The sequence below is a fragment of the Arvicanthis niloticus genome, chromosome 9, assembly GCF_011762505.2.
Source record: "Arvicanthis niloticus isolate mArvNil1 chromosome 9, mArvNil1.pat.X, whole genome shotgun sequence".
Taxonomy (NCBI): Eukaryota; Metazoa; Chordata; class Mammalia; order Rodentia; family Muridae; genus Arvicanthis; species Arvicanthis niloticus.
The window spans coordinates 77172148-77195039 of record NC_047666.1 but is presented as its reverse complement, the minus strand read 5'-3'; the positions used below and the strand labels follow the sequence as shown (position 1 = coordinate 77195039).

Here is a 22892-nt window from a genome sequence, read left to right as displayed (position 1 = left end):
AACTTGTTGTTCTTTTGCTCCTGCCTCTAAACATGGGCTACTGAACATGGGATAAGCAGATTTTGCAGACTCTACTTAGACACACCAACATCTATGAGGCATACCAATGAGCAGGCTGGGTAAGTGGTGTTACTGTCTAGGAAAGAGAGGAAGAGGCGGACAACAGAGGGATTGATGCTGGGTGTCCTCTCAGGTACAGCTTTCTAAACAACCTAGTTCCTAAAAATCCTCAGTCACGAGCTTCCCAGGATGACTTACCCTGGCTTCTTAGGGCATCTGAGAACAGAGACCTACCTGCTTGTACAGCCAGCCACGCCTGACCACAGGGGCATTAGGGTTCCTTTTAATTGAATTGGATCTTTTTCCAAAATTATGAACCTTTTTGGAGGCCCGTGATGTCTAAACAAAAAAAAAAGGAGGACAGACATGAACCATTAAGGGCTGGAGCTTTAACAATGTCTCCATTTTTACAATTTTCATCTTTTTCCCCGATTTCTCTGTTACTTGCAGGAAAAATTACAATTCCAGTTTTGCTGGCTTATTTCAAGTATAAAAATTCTTCACACAGAAATATGATTTCTAGGCTACTATATTAATTTTCCATCTAAAAGTTTAGTTGATTCAACAGAATAGCCATTCCCTCATAGAAACATCCATAATATTTATAAAATTATTGAATATCTCACCTTAAAATCTAAGAAATGTAGGTCATTAAATTTTTATTAATTTATATTTGAATCTATTATTTATGTCAATTATTGCCAATATAATTAGTACCATACAATATTAAAAATGTAATTATTATTCTTTAATTCCAATTTTCAGCCTATAATGAGTATTAGCAATAGATATAAATTACTACTTATAACTAATTAAGAATAAGCAGAATAACTTACTCTGCCCACAGGGCTCATGGGATGCACCGTATAGTCTGAAGCCATGTTATAATTAGAAGCTTCATTTATCATACTTATGGGTCGCTCCTTCTTTTCTTCAGACGTCATGGTTGCAACAGTCCTGAAAAAATACCAATGTTACAGTTCATGTGAACTGCTTCAGAGCAATGCCTCCCAAGGCATAAAGGTGGCCTTCTTTTAAACAGTTTGATACCACGTACCATAAAGTAATGCTTCAATGCTATTGCTACTTTAAATACATCCAACAGAAAATCAGTTACAAAGGTTTGACCAATTTGATGCCAGTCACAAGGCCCTGAGTTCAATCCTGTTCACTTGCATGTGTTCCAACATTCTCTGTCTCTCTCTCTGTCTCTCTCTCTCTCTCTCTCACACACACACACACACAGAGTTACTTATTGTACTGTTAGAAATAACTAATAGCTAAGAACAGTTTATGACATGGTACAGTAGGAAATAGAGGGCAGATGTGGCAACAAACAAACAAACATGTTCAGAAGACTGTTAATCATCACAGCCCCAAACTGAAGGGTGGAGAAAGAGCTCGGTTCAGTTGAACAGACAAAGTCTTAATGTTTCTTTAGCCTGACATCCTCAGCTCTAGAGCTCAGAGCCAGAATTTAAGTTCTCATGAAAGAGGTTCTACAACTACACCCCTTAGGAACGACTCAGCTCTTGTTTCTCTGCAGTGGTGAAGAGCTGACAGTTACACTTGACCGCACACGTCCAGACAGAACTGTTTAACTGCACTGTTAGACATGGGTTACGGTAATCCTGTGGAACCCCTTCAGAGTGCAGGCACTCCAGGAAACTCTTTACTTACTGATCATTCACAACAAAGATACAATTGTCCTGGGATGGCTGTCCTGTGACTGGATGCTTGCAGGTCACTTTCCTTTCATTGTGGCTGAAAGAATAAAAGAAAAAATAAATTATGTGTAGGTACTTCTACAATCCTAAATGGTTTTTAAATATTCTAGTAGCAAAGCACCTACTTTAAAATTCTGACATCAGAGTCACAAATACATGTGTGAGTGCAGCTCACAGTTATAACCATGAAGCCCGGCCCGTCATTCAGTCTGAAATGTAAGCTCTGTCTCCTCAATATTTCATAAACAAAGTCCAGTCTACCAGACATGCTTCTACTCTATTTTCTATTTCGCAGGTGAGACACAAACCATATCTACCAGCCTCCTTTAACTTGGCCCCAACTCTGGCACATTTCAGAGAACAAACACTAAGTCATATATGGGAGACATGCTAAATAGCACAGAGACACCAGACACTAAATTCCCATAAAGGTAAATAAGTGGCATATTTAAATTAAATTATCCTTTTGCAGTTTCATACTTGTATATATCACATTCTGATCATACTCATGAGCCCCAGCCTCTCTTAACTCCCTTCTGTGCTAATATACAGAACTCTTTAACAGATACACACTTGTCATTGCTTGAGAGGTAGCAGGTCTCCTGCTAAGTGGGTCCTTTGGCACAAAGGAGGGTAACTGAACCTGATCAAAGATGGGCAGGGCAGACAATGTTTCCCAGCCCTTTTGCTCAGTTTGCCAAAATGAGCCTCCTGCTTATCTGCAAACCTCATGCTCACACATATTTGCCATTCTTTCTCATAGTTCATCAGGTTGGATCTGGTCTGGATTTTACTTCCAGACCAAAAATATTCCCAGTTTTGCTACAATGTGTGCTTGGCAATGTCTTCTACAGATGCTCATACATTAGAGAATGAACTGAGCATAGCACAAATCTATTTTTGCTTACACATTTTTTTGATCTGTTGAAAAACCATACAAATGTAGAAAACTGCATCTAGCAGACTCATTCACCAAAATTGACAAATCATATACCCTCATACATCTCTAATACTATATACCGGTTGCTTTTAGTTCATCAGCTATTTATGAAACACACCCACACTTGCCAATAATTCGGATCCTGAAGTCCTTCCCAAACTGTCCACTTCCTCAAACTATAGTTCCCTTTCGAGGCAAGAATCATAGCATCCTCTGCATTAACTAATGTGCACACCTGTACCATCAGCTCCATGGGACTTCATCTTTATTCCTGTGTCACTAAGTTTTATTTGTTTCTAATTCATCTTCTCCATACACCCTGTGCTTGTCATTGCCTGATTTCCCCCTCTGTGTTCTGCAAGTAAGTGTGACGCTGTGCATGCCATGTGTATGCATGTGGGACTTCTAGTGACTTCTTGCTCAATTGCACTCTACTTTATTATTCCTGAGATAGCCTCTATGAACCAGAAGCTTGATGTTTCGGTGGGGCTGGCTGGTCAGCAAACTCTTTGAATCTGTCTTTCTCTGCTTCCTAGAGCTGGGGTTATCGGCATGCTCAGCCATACCCAGCATCTATATGCATGCTTTTGGAACTCAGGTCCTCACACATGCAGAACAAGTGCTCTTAGCTCCCAGCCATTTCCTCAGCCTCAGCACATTTAAATGCTGGGCTGCTGCTGCAGCCCAGTGGTGGAGCACATGCTTAGCATGTCTGAGGCTCTGGGCTTGATCCTGAGGCACCAGTCAAAAAACGAAAGAAAACAAAACTTGTCAAGAAACCTGTTGGTCTTCATGCATGAAAACAGAAAGCATAAAGTTACATTTTTGTATGTTGTTTAGGTGTAAATTTGTGATTCTAAGAGAATTATACAGAAGAGAATAAAATTCAGGTCTTGAAACAAAATTTACCTATAGTCAGGGAATAAGTTCCCCATTGTCTTCAATTCCCAGTAGCAATGGAAGAAGGCCACACATTTCTAAAGATGATGGCAGGTACTTCCTACGTATCCATGCTTCCTTCTAGAATGCCTCTATTTGGAAAACAAGACTGGGGCTGTGTGTGTCTGTGTGTGTCTGTGTGTGTCTGTGTCTGTGTGTGTGTGTGTGTGTATGAACATACCAGAAGACATCTGAATGTTATAACTAGAAGCTGTTATTAGAATGTATTCGGTGGAGCCTATAGTATGTTCAACATTTTATAATGTGCAGGAGAGTGGTCCACATCAAGGTACCTCCTAATAGGTCCTAGTGCTCAGGGAGGGAAGCCTGCCTTACAAAACCACAGCCCAGAGAGCTCCACTGAGTGGGAAACATCATTTCTTCACTATTCTGCATTTCTCTAGACACAAAAGAATGATACAAACACACCTATGAAAATACCACATGCCGGGCGGTGGTGGCCCACGCCTTTAATCCCAGCACTTGGGAGGCAGAGGCAGGCAGATTTCTGAGTTTGAGGCCAGCCTGGTCTACAGAGTGAGTTCCAGGACAGCCAGGGCTACACAGAGAAACCCTGTCTCGAAAAACAAAACAAAACAAAACAAAACAAAACAAACAAACAAACAAAAAACAAAAAAAGAAAATACCACATACCTACATGATAAACAGAGCATACAAAAATAATCACTTCAAATATAAACTCTAATAAAATTATAGGATGAGATAAAGAAATTGTTTTCTGTTAATGAGTATAAGTTGAATTTCTAGTTTTGTTTTTTTGTTTTGCTTTTTAAAAATAACATTTATTGCATATGTGTTTGTGCATGTGGAGGTCAGAAGGCAACCTGTGGGAACTGATTCTTTCCTTCTAGCATGTGGCTCTTGGTACTGAATTCAAGTTTTTAGGGTTGGTAGCAGGTGCCTTAGCCCACTGAGCCATTTCCCAGGCCCTAAATTTCTGGTTTCTAAAATGATACAAGCCAGAATAACTGAAGGAACAACCTCATGCTTCAGACCACTAATAAATGGAAAACATTGTTATAAATCCTGCTATCCTGTGAGGCCCACATTGTACCGATCTTTAGAGTGTAAAAATCAACCAAGAGGAATGGCTATTTCTCATATTAAAAGAAAATTTTATGGGATGGGTGTCTGAGTGATAGGCAGAATCCTTGTCTAGCCTGCATGAAGTCCAACGTTGAACCCCCATGACTCCATCTTTTTTATCTTGTCCTTTTTACTTGGGTACCCTATCAGGCCCAATTTGCCACAGTGTCCCGGCATCATTCACACAGACTGTAAGTTCAGGGTGCACTTTTCCTTGGCATTTACTTTTCAGGCTAGCCAATGCTCCACAGCTCTTCTTCTCCACAGTCCTGTCAGTCAAACAGACCAAAGTCCATGCCTACCTCACAATGGCAAAAGTGACAATAGTATCCTAAGCCTACAGAGACTACACAGTCAAAACTCATGACCCTGTCTATAACCATAGGGAGGAAAATAAACAAATGAGACTATACTGTAGCATCTAGAAGGAAAAGGCTAAGAAACACCCTGCTTTTCTCAGACACTGCAGCTTTCCATATGGTATAAAGAAAATCCCCATGCTATCGAATTATAAACATTGCATGTTTCATACAGAAGGAGGAGGAAGAGAGAGAGGAGGGGGAGGAGGCATCACTAGTTTCTTCCTTTGGAAAGTTTTGGGAAAGCCAGGAAGACGATTTAATCTGAACATAAAATTTCTTGAGGTTTTCTGCATAGTTTAAATAAAATGTAATATTTTTGCCAATAACTACAATTCTGGCTATTCTTAGCACTGTAACTGTGTTATATAGGAATACTTGTTTTTGCTGTATTTAGAAAAAAAATTCATGATGCATTCATCTGATTTCTATGACTGTAACAAACTTTCTGAGATTGTAGATTAATAAGAGAAAAAGTTTATTCTTGCTCACAATTTTGAGGATTCAGTTAACAGTTGGCTCCAGTACTCAGAGCCCTCCTTCTGGACAGGACATGGTGGTGAGATCAGTAGTGTGGAGCAAGGTCCACTCCCTGGGCTGCCAGGGCCCCACAGGGTCCCTTTGTGTGAGCATGTGCTCCCCAACAGAATCACCCTTTGAGAGGTCCTACCTAGGGTTGGAGAGATGGCTCAGTGGTTAAGAGCACTGTCTGCTCTTCTAGAGGTCCTGAGTTCTATTCCCAGCAACCACATGGTGGCTCACAACCATCTATAATGAGATCCGATGTGTCTGAAGACAGTGACAGTGTACTTACATACATAAAGTAAATCTAAAAAGAAAAAAGAAAGAAAGAAAAAAAAAGAGAGAGAGAGCCCTACCTCTCAAAAGTTCCATTGCCTCTCATTCTAGGGACCAAGTCTACAACACACAGGCCTCTGAGGGACATTCAGCATATAAACTATGGCATGTGGTTAACTTCTGTGACTAATATAAAGTGAATTCACCTTTTCATTTAAGAAATAGTGAAACCACTACTAATATGTTGCCATAACAGCTAATGTAATGTTTTGGAGTGATAGGACTACCCCCAAGCAAAGCAAGCTTATTAGGGAGGGCTTTATGTAACTGGTAACAAAGCTGGAAATACACCCATTAAAAAAAAAGTCCATAGCACTTGGGAGGCAGAGGCAGGCGGATTTCTGAGTTTGAGGCCAGCCTGGTCTACAGAGTGAGTTCCAGGACAGCCAGGGCTACACAGAGAAACCGTCTCGACCCCCCCCCCCCCCCAAAAAAAAAAAAGTCCAAAAAAAAAATTATGTGTTTTTAGAAAACTGTCCAAAAGATTTTGTTTCGGTTATTAAGTTCAGATGTGAGTCCACATGACCCATGAATCCTCTCAAGGCAAAGAGAAAAGGATCTGATTTAGAGTAAGCAAAATAGATTGCACAGTGAGGCTTGGCAGCTGAAGCCTCAGTAACAAAGCCAGTATGTGCCCTGAACTTTTACAAGGGCCCGATCCACAAGTCACCACATACCTGTGAGCAGGAGGCAGAGGGCACGTGGGAACCACGGAAGCTGCTGTGCTTCTCAGGTAGTAAGAAACCTGCAGCCAACAGCTCAAAGGTGTGCTTGCAATTATTGTGCACACATGCACTCAACTGAAAGAGTACCAGAGCTCCTGTGTTTCTCCACTTTAGTTTACAGCTCAAGGCTGTAACACAAGACACCACAAGGCAGTTACATTTTCTGGCTTCGTGTGATGTTGGAGAGATTTTTGTCCATAGAAGTCATTCAGTAACCACCATCACTGACAATCAAATCTAATTAGCTTTCAAAAATATGCCTGTTAGTTATTAAATTGATGGCTTCTATACTGACTCAAAATGTTTCTAATATTATTAAATGGAAAATTCACTAATGCTTTATATAGCAAGCTATTTATTTTCATTTTAATAAACAGGAGGAAAATATTATTTTGAAATTTGTCTGCCACAATGACTGTTTCAACAACCTATTTACAAACTAAAAATACGCTGGCATAGGAAACGGGGCCTACAATTAAACTCAATATTTTAGGACCAAAAAAGAAGAAAACCAGAAGCACCCAGATTTTCTTGAGAGAAACCCAGTTCTTAGGCCTTGGTTATGTGGGAAAACAACCACAGTGTTGGCAATTCCAAGATGTAATTGTTTAAGAACATGAGAAGTATCCATTTCCTGTCCCCACATTCAGCTCTAAATGCCACTTACACTCAGCCCTAAATGCTTCCAGACACCCTGCTTAACCTGAGGGATCCATTTACTTCCATGCAGATTCTCCGCAGGACTTAACCCCTTTGCACCCTTCTCTCCCCATTTAGAAAACAGATCATCTGGGGTGTCTTGGGGGAAAAGAGGGAGGCCACGAATGTGAAGATACACAGACATCACTAGTGCCAGTTCTCACGTTGGGCACCAAAATAAAATGTTGGGGTCCACACTAGCCCCACGTTGGGGTGGCCAAAAAATGTCGTGGCCCAAGCAAAATGTTGAGGCCCGGGCCGACCCACATTTGGGCGGCCACTGTATCCCAGCCCAAGCTGCCGCTCCGGTCCGAGGGTTGGGGTTCAGCAAGAGCGAGAGTGAGGACGGACTCGAAGAATGCAGACCAGACAGAGTGTAATTCAATCCCGTTTATTCCTCAGTCTAAGTCCTAAATCTTGAGTTCCTAGTGCCTAGTCCCTAGCTCCTAGTCCCTCCAAGTTCCAAGTTACTTCTTCCAAGTGCCTGCTACCTGTCTTCTCTCTGCTGTGTCTGGTTCGTCTGATTCCCAGTTCTGTTCTGTCTCTGCCTTTTATATGTCTCACTTCTAAGCCACGACTTTTGGTCACACCTTTAATCATGCCCTTAGGTCTTGTCTCTAAATCTGATCTCTACACTTCTAAGTCATACTCTTAAATTACACACCTTTAATCTCACACACCTTTAATCTCAAGGTATCTACACCAAGATTATCGGAGTGTGCTCAGCTGTTGTAGGCTATTGTAATCCAAGTCACATGTCAGGGTATATGGCTCAAGATGGCTGCAAAGCTGATAGCCACTTTCTGCTAAAAGTCGGCCCCCAACAAGGGCCCATGAACCCAGTTGTCTTGCTGCACTAGGGACCTGGGCCTGACAGTCCTCTCAAGTGGGATTATTACACTGCATCACCAGAACAGGGAGAAGAGGTCCTCCCCAGGCCAGGCTGCCTTCCAGCAGACAGCTACATTCTTTCCACAGTTTTTTTTCCCTGACTTACCAGTCAGTGACATTTCTGGTTCTGTCCTCACCATCTGGTGCAATGGCACCCAGAACAGGCAGCACAATTTGCTCAGAAGTCCTTGTCTTAAGAATTGAAGGAAGTGCTGGGCAGGGCACATGATACCTGGCTGGGGGCTCCTCTGCTCTCTGCTGAACCAACACCACTTCTACATGAAGCTGTCATGAAACTACCAATTCCAACTTCATTGAAACCCAATGCCTTTCTTTCTATCTTGCTATGCTCTGAAGCTCTGTAATCATTTCCCCCTCTTAGTCAGTTGTTCAAATAAAAGTGAACACCACAGCAGATTTAGAAACATTATGTCACACTCCCTTATCACAGGTACCACAGAGTACAAATGCCACCAAGTTCAAGGCATGAATCACAGCGACAGGGACTGAAAACTAAGCACAGGAGAGGGGCCTAAAGCTGGGTGGGCAAACGTGAGCACACTGCAACAAGCCAAGGAGAAGCGGAGAGCTCCTTTCAGACCAGAACTGCAACACTGCAGAGCCAGAGAGCACATACACCAGACAGAGATTGTATAAATTACCCTCTGAAAGCCCTTTTAAAAATAAAAATAGTATGTACATTACATATACCTATAAAAATAAATTCTTATAATAGATTCTAAATAATTCTGAAGTAACTCAAGAATAAATCAATTAGCACCAAGCTAGTTAAAGACAAAATGTTCCTGTCACATCCTCCCAGGTGTCATGACAGGGTTACATTTCAGACCACTTGGTAAATTAAAGGCAGAAAAGACTAAAATAATTTTAACATGTCTTTTTGCCTGCAGGCAACCTGGGTGAATCTGACTTAGGATGTTTATCTTAATGAAAAGAATGGGTAGCATTGTATGGTTAAAACGGAAATGTGAATTTAAGATAGATGTAAGGTAATTTTGGGCCAAGTGTAAAAGAACTAAGCCGTGTTGTTTCGGCAGTGGCTAGAGATCATGCTACGAGAACAGACAGCTTGTAAGATCTCAGTCACAGCTGCACGGAGTGAGGCTGCTATCCATCCTCTGAGGCTCCCTTACGGGGCAGGGAGGGAGATGGTCAGGATCTGGACTAAGACGGAACAGTCTACCACAGAACTACACCCACTAGAGTGCTACAGTCAGGGGAGCTATCCACTTCTTAAATACTAATTTGTAAATTACCAAATATATTTGTGTATCTGGTATATACCACACATTTATCTGATCCCTGGGCATTTTAAACATTAATCTACCTCACAGTCCCCTAGCATTCTTCATACCATACAACTGTAAAATGTACACCAAAGAAAAACAACAAAACAAACAACTTCTACCCTTCTAGAAGGATAAAGTGTTTGGTGGCATAAAGGCATATTAATGACTGTAATATAGTCCTTACCAAATAGTGACTCAAGTAGGATGTGCAAGAAGAATTAGTTACTAAAAGCAAATACAACTGGGTACTTCCTTGCTTTAAAAGATTTCTGGCTATTGTCACCATCTTTAATATGAAATAAAATGCCATAGACAACTATAATTTAATGAACAAGGAACACTAATAATATGGCCTATGTGTAAAATTTATTGTTAAGTGATCTAGAATGGAAAAAGCATATACAAAGCCACAGAGCAAAATAAAAATGATTACAGGTTGTATTACAATGCTGTAAAAGATAATTTGAAAAATGACAACAAAACCTGTACAAAAAAAAATGTCACAAAAGTCCCAGGGTAAATGGGAATGTATAAAACAAAATCCAAAACTTCAACTAGAAACATGTAAAAACATTCCATTTGTCATTTCAAAGCAATAATGTGGCATTAAAAATATATAACCTGTAATTTCTTGAATTCAGACAACTCTACCACTCACTAAAGAACGCTAATTAGCAATATTCTGTAGTAACACAGCTTAAACAGACCTTTACTGTCCCAACGAGAAGGAAGCAAACAGCAAGCTAGAAAAGACCAGGTTCGAGCACCAGCTGCTACACCTATCACTTTAGACATGTGACTACTTCTGACCACATGTAAGCAACGACAATCTGAATTAGGCCGATGGCTCTACTGTACACAAAGCATTCTTTTTTTAAAAAATTAAAAAAAATATTTATTTATTTTATGTGAGTACATTGTTGTTCCCTTCAGACACACCAGAAGAGGGCACTGGATCCCATTATAGATGGTTATGAGCCACCATAAGGCTGCTGGGAATTAAACTAAGGACCTCTGGAAGAGTCAAGAGTTCTTAACCACTGAGACATCTCTCCAGCCCCCACGAAGCATTAAGAGTCAAATTAACTACGTAAATAATCCAATTCAAACAGAAAATGCTAATGACTTAATTTACCTATTCTTTTATAATAATTTAAAATTTTATCTGCATGTGTGTTCTGTCACAAGTATTTAAGTGTACCAGGTACATGCAGTGCCTGAGGAGGCCAGCAGAGAGAGGTGTATTCCTTGGAACTGGAGTTATACATGGTTGAGACACCATGCAGATGCTGATAAGAGTCTTGGGTTCTCTGGAAGAGCTCCTAACCACTGAGCCAACTCTCTATCTTCTTAATTTCCCTATTCTTCACTCCATTGTATTTACTTATTTTTAGAAACTACACATGCTGTATTGAAACAACTATTTCATGCATTAAGTCAAATAATAGCCATGGGAAACAAGATCAATTTTCTTTAAAAAGAATGCATCATTCTTTGCACAGAAAACGCTTTATTTATTTATTTATTTATTTATTTATTTATTTATTTATTGAATTCATTCAATGAGCACTAGCAACACAGCCCCAAATACAAGTAAACAGTAACAAGGAGTAACCTACCTATAGACAAAATATGGGTGGCTGAGATTTACCCAAGCTCTTACTGTTCAGATTAGTCAACAAGTAATTGCTGCTGTGTAGCACCGAGGGCAAGAGTGGGATAAAAATCCAACCCAGAAGAGCCACTTCCTTTAGCAGATAAACAGAGTGGCAACAACTAGCCACATGGGCAGATGTGTAGGCCCAGGTGAGGGGCTTAAGGCAGGGCCTGTGTCTGGAGAACAATGACCCTCGGCTGGCTCTCTAGGGTGTGCAGTAAGATGGAGTCTCTCTCATACAAAGGGGGAGGCATTTCTCTTCTTTTAACTTGCTTAGTAACTTTAGTGATGTATGCTGACAATGTTATTAAGCAGCTAATGTGCCCAATGTTTTGTTTTGCTCATCACAAGAGAACAAAATATATAGTTTGGGCCTGAAAAGGGCTGAAATAGTCATCTGAGTTTACCACACTAAACTCACTAAATACATCTTCTACTACTTTAGAGTCACAGAAACTTTTAGGTCCATTTTACATCATCTGCCTACAGCTATGCTTACCATCTTTTTGTCAGAGTTAACTGCCTGTTCATTCAAAAACAAGTTACAGCAGATTCCTCTCCTTTGAACTTTAGTAGCAGCCAATGACCTCTGATGTCATAATGCCTCAAACACATCTTTGTCTTAGCTGTGTGCCTCATCTGTTGTTCCAAGGCACCGGATCACAGTAACCAATGCACTGCTTAGGTTTAAAATGCAGGCTTTTTAAAACATCTTAAAGCATTGTAAGTGAATTCATGATAAATTTTTAAAGGAAATAGAAATACTCATGACATTTCCCTATACAGTACTTCCTGAATTTTCTAGATTTGGGCAGAATCTTAGGTGGAAGCTGAAAAATTCAGTAAGTTCAGAGAAAAAACAAACAAACAAACAAACAAACAAAACCTGACTCTTAAAGCAGTCAAGTTAAGTAAAATGATCTTGAAACCCTACTTCTATGCTTCCAAATATGTAGTAAAATATACTGTACTGCTAAAGCAGCAATCTAGACCTTAAATTTGGTATCTTATAACATACAATACATTATTCATATAAAATACATAGTAAATCATTTTTATGCTATATAAAATTAAAGCAAGACATTATTTGTTAAGAATTATTGCCACTTCCTCATATAAAACATATATTCTTAACAAGTTGAAATCGAAACTGCTTCTGAACCTTCATGAAAAGCATGTTGTGATACATGTCAATAGGCCGGGCTTCAGGAGCTGGAGCCACTATGGACAACATAAACAGGACGCATCTATGAGACAGGCAAGAGCCTGTAAATAAAGAGCCTCCGGAAAAACAAAAGCAGGCTCACACAACACAACACTGTCTTTTACCAATGCTTTCAAACTAAATCCATTTACGTTATAATTCAAAGAAACATGAATTGGCATTGCTACATGTCTCTAAAATTTCTTTTAATGGGAAAAATACTGTCTCTAATATAAAATTTTCTGCTAGTATTTTGTTCAGAAAGTTTGGGTTAGTTAGTAAGGGTTGCTGCTTTGAATCACCCCACAGAAACAGCCCCTGGATCAGAAAAACAGAGGCAATTTTAACTAATTGTTCATCAACTTACACTACATTAAAATTTAATAAGATATTATGCAATAATATTGCCTATATTTTCTATAAGAACATCTAGGAATTATTCATCTAATTCTGAGGTGGGGATTACCCAACTTTTCACTTGAGTAAGTTAAAAAAAATTAAGATAAGAATGAGTTTTTTTTTTTTAAATAAAAATTCTTGGCTTTAAATTAATTCATGTCTACAATGTATTTACATAGCTGGATGTTAATGACATGCTAAGAGGAAGAAATTTCTGACACTGATATCTTAAAATGTTCAAGTCATCCAAAAATCAAACATATTTACATGACTATAATAGTTTAGAACTATTTACAATATGCAAAGCGTCTGCACGAGGCACTCTGCGTGGCACTAGGGCAGCAGCAAAGGCAGGAGGAAGGAGACTCACTCACCTCCTCAGTCACAAGCACATCCTTCAAGACTCAGCTACAGGCACAGGGGACCTGGGGTGAAAGACTCAACTCCTTTGTCTCTGGGCAGCTCCGGGTAAGTCCTGTGAGGACCAAACACTAAGGAAATGCACTGTGGCTTTCAGGCTGGCCTGCCACTCTGAAGTCTGACACTACACTGACGTCACTCTAGCCTGTCATTGCAGCCGCAAATTAAAGCAGTTTCTCCAGGAAGAATGTGTTATGATTAAGCTTGCTTTCTAGCCAACAAAATAAAACAAAACCAATACAAAATCTGACATTAATTCCCTTAACGTTGGCACAGGGTAAAATATCAAGGTATATGATTATAGATAGCTTTGAAGAAAATGCTTAGTGAGAAATTTAAAATAAGTTCTCTAAATAATTGGGCATTTTCTGTTTCTGTAAGCATACCAACTAAAAAGACACTCCATTTGAAATGTCCCCACCCACTCTGCTGTTTCCAAAGTCACTACTTATTGTTTCAAAATTCAACAAATTCCTGGACTTTCACCACCCAGAAACAATAGTAGTTGCTCTGAGTGACTATGTCTGTGTCAAGTACCTTATGACCCCAAGGTGCATCTCCCTAGACTGCTGCTAAAGCAAGCCTGGAAGGCAGCTCTGCCCCGGCATTGTTATGTTAATGATCAAAAGACATTCTGTAGAAACACACCCTGGCCAAAGTTTGTGTACTTTGGAATTCACAGGAGGCCACCACAGAGACTAACTCTCCTAACTTTCTTTTTTTCTTTGATGACATCCTATCAGTTAGGTGACCTTAATAGATGCTTTTTTTTTTTCAATTTCTTACTACAAACAAGCAAACAAACAAACAAACAAAACCAAATCAAACCATGGCATTGACTGTCTTATTGCTTTTTTCTGTATTTAGCTACATATGGTAATACCTAGATACAGAATGAATCTCAAAGAGTGTGTATAGCTGTAGTTAGTTTTGTTTTTAAATGAAGGAGCCATAAACTTCTTTATTCTTTTTTTTGCTATCCAAATTCTTTTTTTCCCAGTAATTAATTAATTTATTCACTTCCTGATCTGTAGCAGGAACGGTGAGGCCATCTCTATGCAAACACTGGGGCTGTGCAGCCATGTATATCCTGCAGGAGGACCTAATTGAAGACTGCCTGAGAGACCAGGGATTGCTGGCACAGACAATGCTAGCCAATCGGGAACTGCTGCTTAGAAGTGATGCTTTCTTGGGATCAATGGGTCATGGGTGGAGGGTATTAAAGGAGTTTGCAGTAGCATTCAGATGAGCTTGCTGCAGTGTTTCTCACCTCCTCCTGGAGTCTGTCATTGATACTGATCACAACTCCCCTTCTCCTCCCAATTCCCCTCACACAGTCCCTCCCTCCTCCCCTTCTCTTCTTCTGAGAATGGGAGGTCCCCCAACCCTGGCACCTCAAGTCACTGCAGGACTAAGGACATCCTCTCCCACTGAAGCCAGGCTAGTCAGGGGCACAGGATCCACAGGCAGGTAGCAGATTTAGGTTAAGCTGCAGTTCTAGTTGTTGGGATACCCACCATAAGACCAATCTGCACATCTGCTATATATGTGTGGGAGAGGGGGGATACTAAGTCTAGCCCATGTGTGTATGCTCTTCGGTTGGTTCAGTCTCTGGGAGCCCCCAACAGTCTAGGTTAGTTGACTTTGTTGGTCTTCTTGTAGAGTACCTATCCCCTCTGGGTTCCTCAGGAACTAGATAATATCAACCTGAGTGAGGTAACCCAGACTGAAAAAGAACATGCATAGTATGTACTCACTTATAAGTGGATATTAGTCATAAAGTACAGGACCCACGCTACAATTCACATACTCAACAAGCTAAATAACAAGGGTCCGAGGAGGATGCTTGACTACCACTCAGAAGGGGAAATAAAATTGTCATCAGAGGTAGATAGAGGGAGGGAACTGGGTGGGAAAGGAGAATGGGGTAGGGGAAATCAGGTAGGTGTAGGGAGGGCTAGGAGAGAGAATAGAATTGGCAGGGGGTGGGGTATCTCTAGGGCATGCCAAAGACCTGGGATGGGGAAGGCTCCAGAAAGTCTATAGGGATGACTGTAGCTGAGACACCTAGCAGTGGAGAATATGGAGCCTGCAGTAGCCACCTCCTGCAGCCAGGCAGGACTCCCAGTGGAGAGATAAGGACACCAACCCATTCAACAAATGTGTCCTTCCTACAAGAAGTGCAGGAACAAAGATGGAGTAGAGACTAAAGGAATGCCCAACTAATGACTGGCGAAACTTAAGACCCATCCCATGGGCAAGAAACAAACCTTGACACTATTAATAATACTGTTATGCTTGCAGACAAGAGCCTAGCACGGCTCTCCTCTGAGAGGCTCCACCCAGCAGCTGACTGAAACAGATACAGTGATCCATAGCTAACACTGGATGGAGCTCGGGAAGTCTTGAAGAGTTGAGGGAAGGACTGAGCCTTAGATGTGTATTGTCCTTCACCCCATTTCTTCTTTCCCTGTATCCTGGCTTAGGCTGAACACCGAGTCATTTTTCTTCCTTGCAAACATAACAAGGGTGATGTGTTGTGCTGCCACACTGCCTGTTTGTGAGTGTGTAGGCCTGCAGGAGGGAGTCCAGCTTAATCAGTGGTCATGGCACACCAGCCCTGGAGTGGGATGCTGCATTTTTCAAGTTCAGTGCCTTCTCAACAGCTCTCTGACCACAGACAGGTCACCTCGCCTCAGTCTTCTTTTACGGAAAACAAATCTAATAATATAATCCTATGGGCTTATTGTGAGAACCACGAAAGTCACGTAAAGCCACGTAATCAAAAGTTGACTCATTTGATGGCTGATTATTTCTTCTATAGTTCATGCCTCTTTCACAGTAATTTATACAAGAATGGGCAAACCACTTTACCAAACATGCTGTAAATAACTTGTTAGAATGCTAATGGTATAATACTTTTCAAGTATGTTAATTGGAGCTGTCTTACACCAAATCTAACACACAACCTAATGGGTGCTAAAACATTCCTTCTCTATGAAACTGTCTTAACAAAAATGAAAACCAGAGGACAAAATTGCTTCATTATGAAGTCTTAACTATAAGAAAGCAGGCCAACAGTTGCTAAAACCGGAAGGTCGTACATATGGCTCAGAATCCTCCCTTCCTTTTTTAGGTTAAGATTTTGTTAATTTTAATTATATTCAACTTAAACTTTTTACACTATAAAGAAAACAATCACACTCTCCAGAACACCAAAAAGAGATCAATAAAACGTCCCTCACAATTCCAAAGGCAAAGGAGAATCCCTTTTAAATACCAGAAGTCATATTAACTTAGAATGAGATTGCTAAAATATAGAAGGCTTTTTTAAAATTTGTTTTTGGTTTTTGAGACATGGTTTCTCTGTGTAGCCCATGCTGTCTTCCCTCTGTAGATCAGGCTGTTCTCAAACTAGAGATCCAACTGCCTCAGCCTCCTGAGGGTTGGGATTAAAGGCATTCACCACTGCTGCCTAGCTATTAGGCTTATCATCTCTCAAAGCAATTAGATTTCCTATTATCTAATGAAGATTTCCTCATCAGGACAGCTTTGTAACAAAGAGCCTAAAAATTCACTGAGACGAATGGGATGCCGCATGTTTCTGCTTCGACATCTAGGGGCGTCAAGACCAGAGACTGAGGAAAGGCTAGCTGTAGCTACACAGTGAGGCTCCTGTGAGTGCCGGACTTAAATAGCAAAATGACTCCACCACCAAGAGATGTCTAGGAACAGAGGAGCACAACCCTGAGTATGTTTGGAGGGCATTTCTAAGAAGAACTGGCATGTGGTTACCTTGTGGGGGATGGGAGACAGATTCACCATGAATGTAGATGGAAATTCTATGTATATAATTAAGAAGAGGAAGTCAGGGTACATGTGCAAGCTCTCTTCTTTCTGAGCTCAAGGTCACTGTTACCATCATCTATGGACATCAGGTCCCAGCAGTGCCAGCCTTTCAATATGGTTTCAGCACCAGGGACTGACTCTCCAGTGTGCAGGTAGCCATCACACAGCTACCCAGCCTTCTATTATGTAAGCCACGCTAATACATCTCCTTATATCACACCCCCCCCCCCCCCCCACACACACACTTTTTGTTTTAGTTCTGATCTTCTAGAAAACCTACAATATATACATTTTGGTATCAGGAACAGGGACTTCTCAATTCCTGAACTTTAAACAGCCTTGTATAAATTGTTTGGCTTCTCTTTAATGGTTTCTTTGCCCGCAATTTTAAAGAAGCTACTTTTCTGGCCAAACTGTATGTTTCCCCATGTATTTGCTCTGCTTTTTAAAAGCTTCCTAATTCTCACTGCAAACTTGGTTAAAAGAAGCTAGCACTAGCATGGTATAGCCTGAACACTGCATCATTTTTCAAGTATACTCTCTCAAGGCTTCAGATATGCACAAACTAGAGACAGAGTCATTGCTAGAATGAAACATGAATGGCTTCCAGTCCAATTCTAATAGTCATTGTTTCCCCTTAAACCTCACAGAACAGTCTTTACTGTGCATCTCAATAAGGTTCTAGTTTTCCAAACTCCTACCAGAATGGTCCACTTAGCTCTGCTTAACGTGTTCTAGAGGTGCTCTAGTTTGCCTTCAAACTCTTTCATACTCATATACACCAGTTCTCAAAACCTAATAATAATGTTGCCAGGTTTAGTTACAGTGCTTACTCCCCTGGTACCAATTTTTTCTATCAGTTATTTTTGCATGGCTAAAGCCTAATATCTGACAGGAGCAACTTAAGGGAGGAAAGCTTTTATTTTCAGTTATTTGCATTCCATCATGTCAGGGATGTCAAACCCAAGCAGCTCACTTCCTCAAGGAATTGTGTGTTAGAGGCTGACCACACCACAGAGAGGACTGTGTTACAGGCAGACCACACCACAGCAGACCAGGAAGCAGAGAAAAAAAAAAACACACACACACATACAGGGACCAGGGGCCAAGGACAGCCTTTGAGGGTCCACCTTCTAAAGCTTCCAGGGCTTTCCAAAATAGTGCCAACACTTAATGACCTGGGCTCAAATATATGAACATTAAAACCACGACATCCTATCCTGTTTTAAGGAAACAATCAAACAACTATAAACCTGGAAACAAACAACAACAAAAACATCCACCACCCAGATGAACAAAATAATGTACTAAAAAGCAACTTTTCCATTATTCTAGCATATCTAGTTTACATGTGACTAAAGCAGGACTTTTAAAATAAAACAAATACCTAGCATAGTATTTGCAGTATCACATAGTGGTTCAGGGGCTCCACATAGCACTCCCCCAAGAAAACAATAAAATGAAGCAAAAGAGATCTGTTCAAAGAGTCTGTGAATTACTAGAGATATTAAGAAGTGACAAGTCAGCCAAGCATTTGGTTTATGATGTTACCAGAGCTTGTAAAGTCTCTCTCGGGCCCTTCACAAGCTTATTCAGTGTTTACAGTGTGGTGGGCCATGGGAATACAGGGAGTAAGATAAAGTCCCTCCTCAGAAGGTCATCACAGGCCCAACTGACAGCTTAACAGGAGAAAGCAGGCTGTAAACAAATCATTAAAACATAACCTGATTTGCGAGCCCAGAGCCCAGAGGAGAAAACGGCTAATGGCCTGGGATATGTGGGAACTACTTAAAGTGAAGGCTGACCGACTGACAATTTCAAGATGAAATCCATTAGGGGTAGCTGTGCTGAGAGCACACATGTCAGTGAAAAATCTACACCTCACACCCACTTCCCAACAGCAGACCCATTATTTATGTACAGAAAACTATGACTAACAATGAGGCAATTCTCATGTACCTTGTACAGTTCTGTCCAGCGGGTCTCAATGCCAGCACTAATCATATGGTCAGAAGAAAGTCAAGAAAAGCTGTGGAGACAAGACACACAGCCCACCACACTGCTGGAGCCAATAAACTTCAAATCTGTGGGGAATCTACATCTCAGCTCTAAAGTCTCCCTGCCCCAGGAGGCATGCCTCATTAAGAAAGAAGAGAAGGCCAGTGAGGGCTCAGTTGGTAAAGGTCATTGCCATTTTGGCCTCACAACATGAATATAATCCCTGAAGCCCATGGAAAAAGAAGAGAACCAACTTTCCAAAGTGGGAATACATAGACAAATAAAAAACAAAGCATTCCTAGAAACCAAAAAGAAGGGTTAGACTTGGCTCAGTGGTTAAGATCACATGCTGCCCTAGCAAGGACCAGGATTTGATTCCCACCACCCACATGGCATAGCCATCTGTAACCACAGATCCAGAGGATTGAACTGCTTCTGGTCACCGTGGGTACCAGGCACATACACTGTAAAAGGTACACTGTAAAAGGATAATACATACATCCTGCCAAAACACAATATGTATCAGATAGATAGATAGATAGATAGATAGATAGATAGATAGATAGATAGATAGATAGATAGAATACAAAACCAAAAAACAGAGTTCAGCGAGGTTCTCATAAGAATTTATACCAGCACACACGTTTTACTCAACACACCGAAGGCATGTCCGTGAGACGCCCTAAGGCTGCCATATTGTCATTTTTCAGTTATTACATATTTATTATTTCACTTCTCAGTGGCATGTAATCTTGAAAATGTCACCCCCTGCCCTTGACTTACTTGACCTATCTGGGTCCTCAACATTCACTCTGCAAAAGAGACTTATTTTCAAATACCTCAATCTGAAACCCAATTCCATCCATAATCTGAGGCCAATTTATTCCTAATTAATATTCAAAACAGAGGCTCTTGTAACAGGAAAGAAGCACAACTTCTAGTATTTCCTTCCAGTACATAAGAATACGTAAGACAGTAAGCTAAGGTGTCTCTCTGGTTAGCTAAGGATTTCATCTCCTCGGGCATTTAATACAAATCTTTCTGATGACAAAGTACTAGAATGTGCTTTACCTTGTGGCCATGCCTGTGAGCTCAACTCCCAGGAAGTGGAAACTGTGTTTAAAAAAAAAAAAAGTCAAGAATGGGGGTAGGGAAGTTTCCATTGACTATCCAGGAAATACTCAAAGACGTTTTGTATTTCAAGCTTCTGTTCTTTTAGAGATAAAAATCTCACAAAACAGCAAACGTCTGGAATAAGTAACTGGAAGAGATGAATGATCTAAGAATCCAATTAGTCCATAAACACCTGCTTAGGAGGAAACCAATTATAACGAGAAAGCCCTCATACCACTAGACTCTTCCTCTGTAGGGAGTGGAAGCTACTAAACATACTTGCTTACTAGGAGAATTCAGAAGCTCTGAATTTGAGAATATCCAGTTCTCAGGTCATTAATGAGCAAGCTGACCTTTTTTCTAAGGTCAGTCAGTAAGACTCTGACTTAAGACTTTAAAAATTCTCTTATTTCTTTTCCCAGTCCTTTCTAAATTCTGCTATTTACATGAGATAATTTACAACTAATTCAATTAGTTTATAAGCTGTGTGCCTCACCCACTTAAAATTTTCAAGTCATGTTCAAATACTATCTTCTCAGAGAGATTTCAGCCGAGCTGCTAGCTGAGGTCGCACTGCATGTTATAATCAGTCAGTGTGAGTAACTACAGATTTCTATTTCAAAGCACCCAACCTATGGGGTGGAATAAACTTTTCTGCATAATAAAAGAACGTGTGCACTCAGGGACACTCATGGATGAATTCTAATTCATTTACCCAATCACATATAAATCAAAGTATGAGCTAAGACATTACAGGCAGCAACAAACCAAAACAAAACAGTTGGCCCTGGTGGCCACGCCTTTAATTCCTGCATTCTGGAGGCAAGCTGGAGGCCAGTGTGGTCTGCACAGTGAGTTCTAGGCACAGTGAACACTGAGATGCCGTCTCAAAGCAAATAAAAGGCAGCAAAGATGTACTGGTCACCATCAGTGTCCTGAGTCCGTGCTGCCAGGAGTCATCTCAACTTCTGAGCTAGAGGAGAAATGTGTGGTTACGTCTGTATTAGCCCTTATATTTTATACTTATATTTTATATGTCTGTATTAGCCCTTATATTTTATGTAATAGGGAAAAAGTAGGTAGAGTGGTTACTCTTTAACCATATTTTCACTGTTAAAAATTTAGAAAAATTGCAATGGCTGTATGTGAAAAATGTAGAATGAAAACTCTATATACAGGGCAGAATGCATTATGGAGATGCAGCCTTGGGATGGAAGAGCCACTCGTAGCTGTACTGCGGACTCAATGAAAGGACTAAACAACAAGTCTGCCTGCTCAAATCAAGTTTTTTTTTTTAAGATTTATTTTTATTTATGTGTATGCATGTATGTGCAATGCTACATGCGTACAGTGCCCAAAGAGACCACAAGAGGGCATTAGATGTCCTGGAGCAGGAGATACAGGATTATGAGCTGCTACACATGGGTACTGGAAACCAAACGTGGGTCCTCTGGAAGAGGAGCGCATGTCTTAACTGCATTGTCATCTCTTCAGCCTCCCATTTCCTCTAAAACTAAGAAGAAGGAAACCGTACATGTCTTTGTTCCCTACTTACTTAGAACACAAGGACTCTCTGCCTTAGCTTATTTACTTCTGGAACGGAAGGAAAACTGTCTGCTATTTTTCACATCTCATTTGTGCAAACGCCTCATCTTCTCACATTCTTCTGTATGCACTCTCACCTGTTCACTCCTTTTCACTTGTTCACACTCATTTGCACATACTTCCCATGTGTACACACTCATCTATTCATGCTCCTCCTTACTTGTACACATTACTTAGCCAATAAGATATTTCCTTTACTAAAGACAGGAGAAAAGTCTCTGTTAGAAATGCTGCACGTATTTTGCTGTCTAGAGTTAAGAAAGTCAAACAGAGTAGCCTAGGTTGAGATTTAATTTCCTTGGCTAATAATAGATTTGTCATTTGTTTAATATTTACAGAAGATAATGGTTTCCTTTTTTTTTCTGTAAAAGAAGCATGTTTTTAGGACATGTGGGAACATTTAAAAAAGAAAAAAGAAATAAGACAGGTAAATTGGCTATGAGTAAGTGGGATAAATTATTTAATTAAAATCTAAGTATCCATTTTGATCTTGAACTTTTTAAGGATGAGTACGAAGAACAGACACTGAGCTGCAAGGCTACGTGCACAAGATGGAGTATGGATGGGAAGTGGCTGCTGGAGTCCACCTCAGCCCTGCAGTGGGAACTGTGGCTTCTGTGGGATGAGAAGTCCACTTCCTCTGGATGTGGTTCCTGATAAAAGCCACACAGAACTAAGTGGATGCAGTGAGTTTAAAAGAACATATGAAAGCTGAGAAGGAAAAGTGGCAGACAGAGGAGACAGGAGGGGCTGGATGGGCAGGTCTGAGGGATGGGTGCAATCAAATACATTAGTCATGTGTAAAATTCTCAAATCACGCATGCACTCACGCACGCACGCACTCCCCCACATGTGGGTACCCAGAAGTCAAAATTTAAAAAAATATAGAGGTTCAAACCTGCCCCAGACCTGGTTGTGGCAATGCACTTGGAAGGTTCAGGAGGGCGGGAGGCCTCATCACATGATGCATCATTGGAAGTTAGTGGAAACTAGGAGTTGGGGTCTACTGGAAGGAAACAAATCTCTGCAAGG

The 22892-nt window shown here is 40.6% G+C and overlaps 1 protein-coding gene across 35 annotated transcripts in view; it reads right to left on the bottom strand.

Moving 5' to 3' along the window:
* The window catches only part of Plekha5 (pleckstrin homology domain containing A5), a 165763-nt gene that overhangs the window by 69691 nt on the left and 73180 nt on the right, over nt 1–22892 (bottom strand). For 33 of the 35 annotated variants that reach the window (XR_013112706.1, XR_013112708.1, XR_013112707.1 and 30 more), the window contains 3 exons: nt 1741–1824; nt 897–1017; nt 295–399 (listed from right to left, as the gene is read on the bottom strand). Coding sequence is in view for 30 of the 35 variants with exons in the window: in XM_076940745.1 (XP_076796860.1) it covers nt 295–399; nt 897–1017; nt 1741–1824 (310 nt within the window). In the remaining 5 variants the exon portion in view is untranslated. Of the gene's footprint in view, nt 1–294; nt 400–896; nt 1018–1740; nt 1825–13249; nt 13351–22892 lie in introns of those variants that run through there. The other 2 variants (XM_076940741.1, XR_013112710.1) reach the window with 2 other exon arrangements.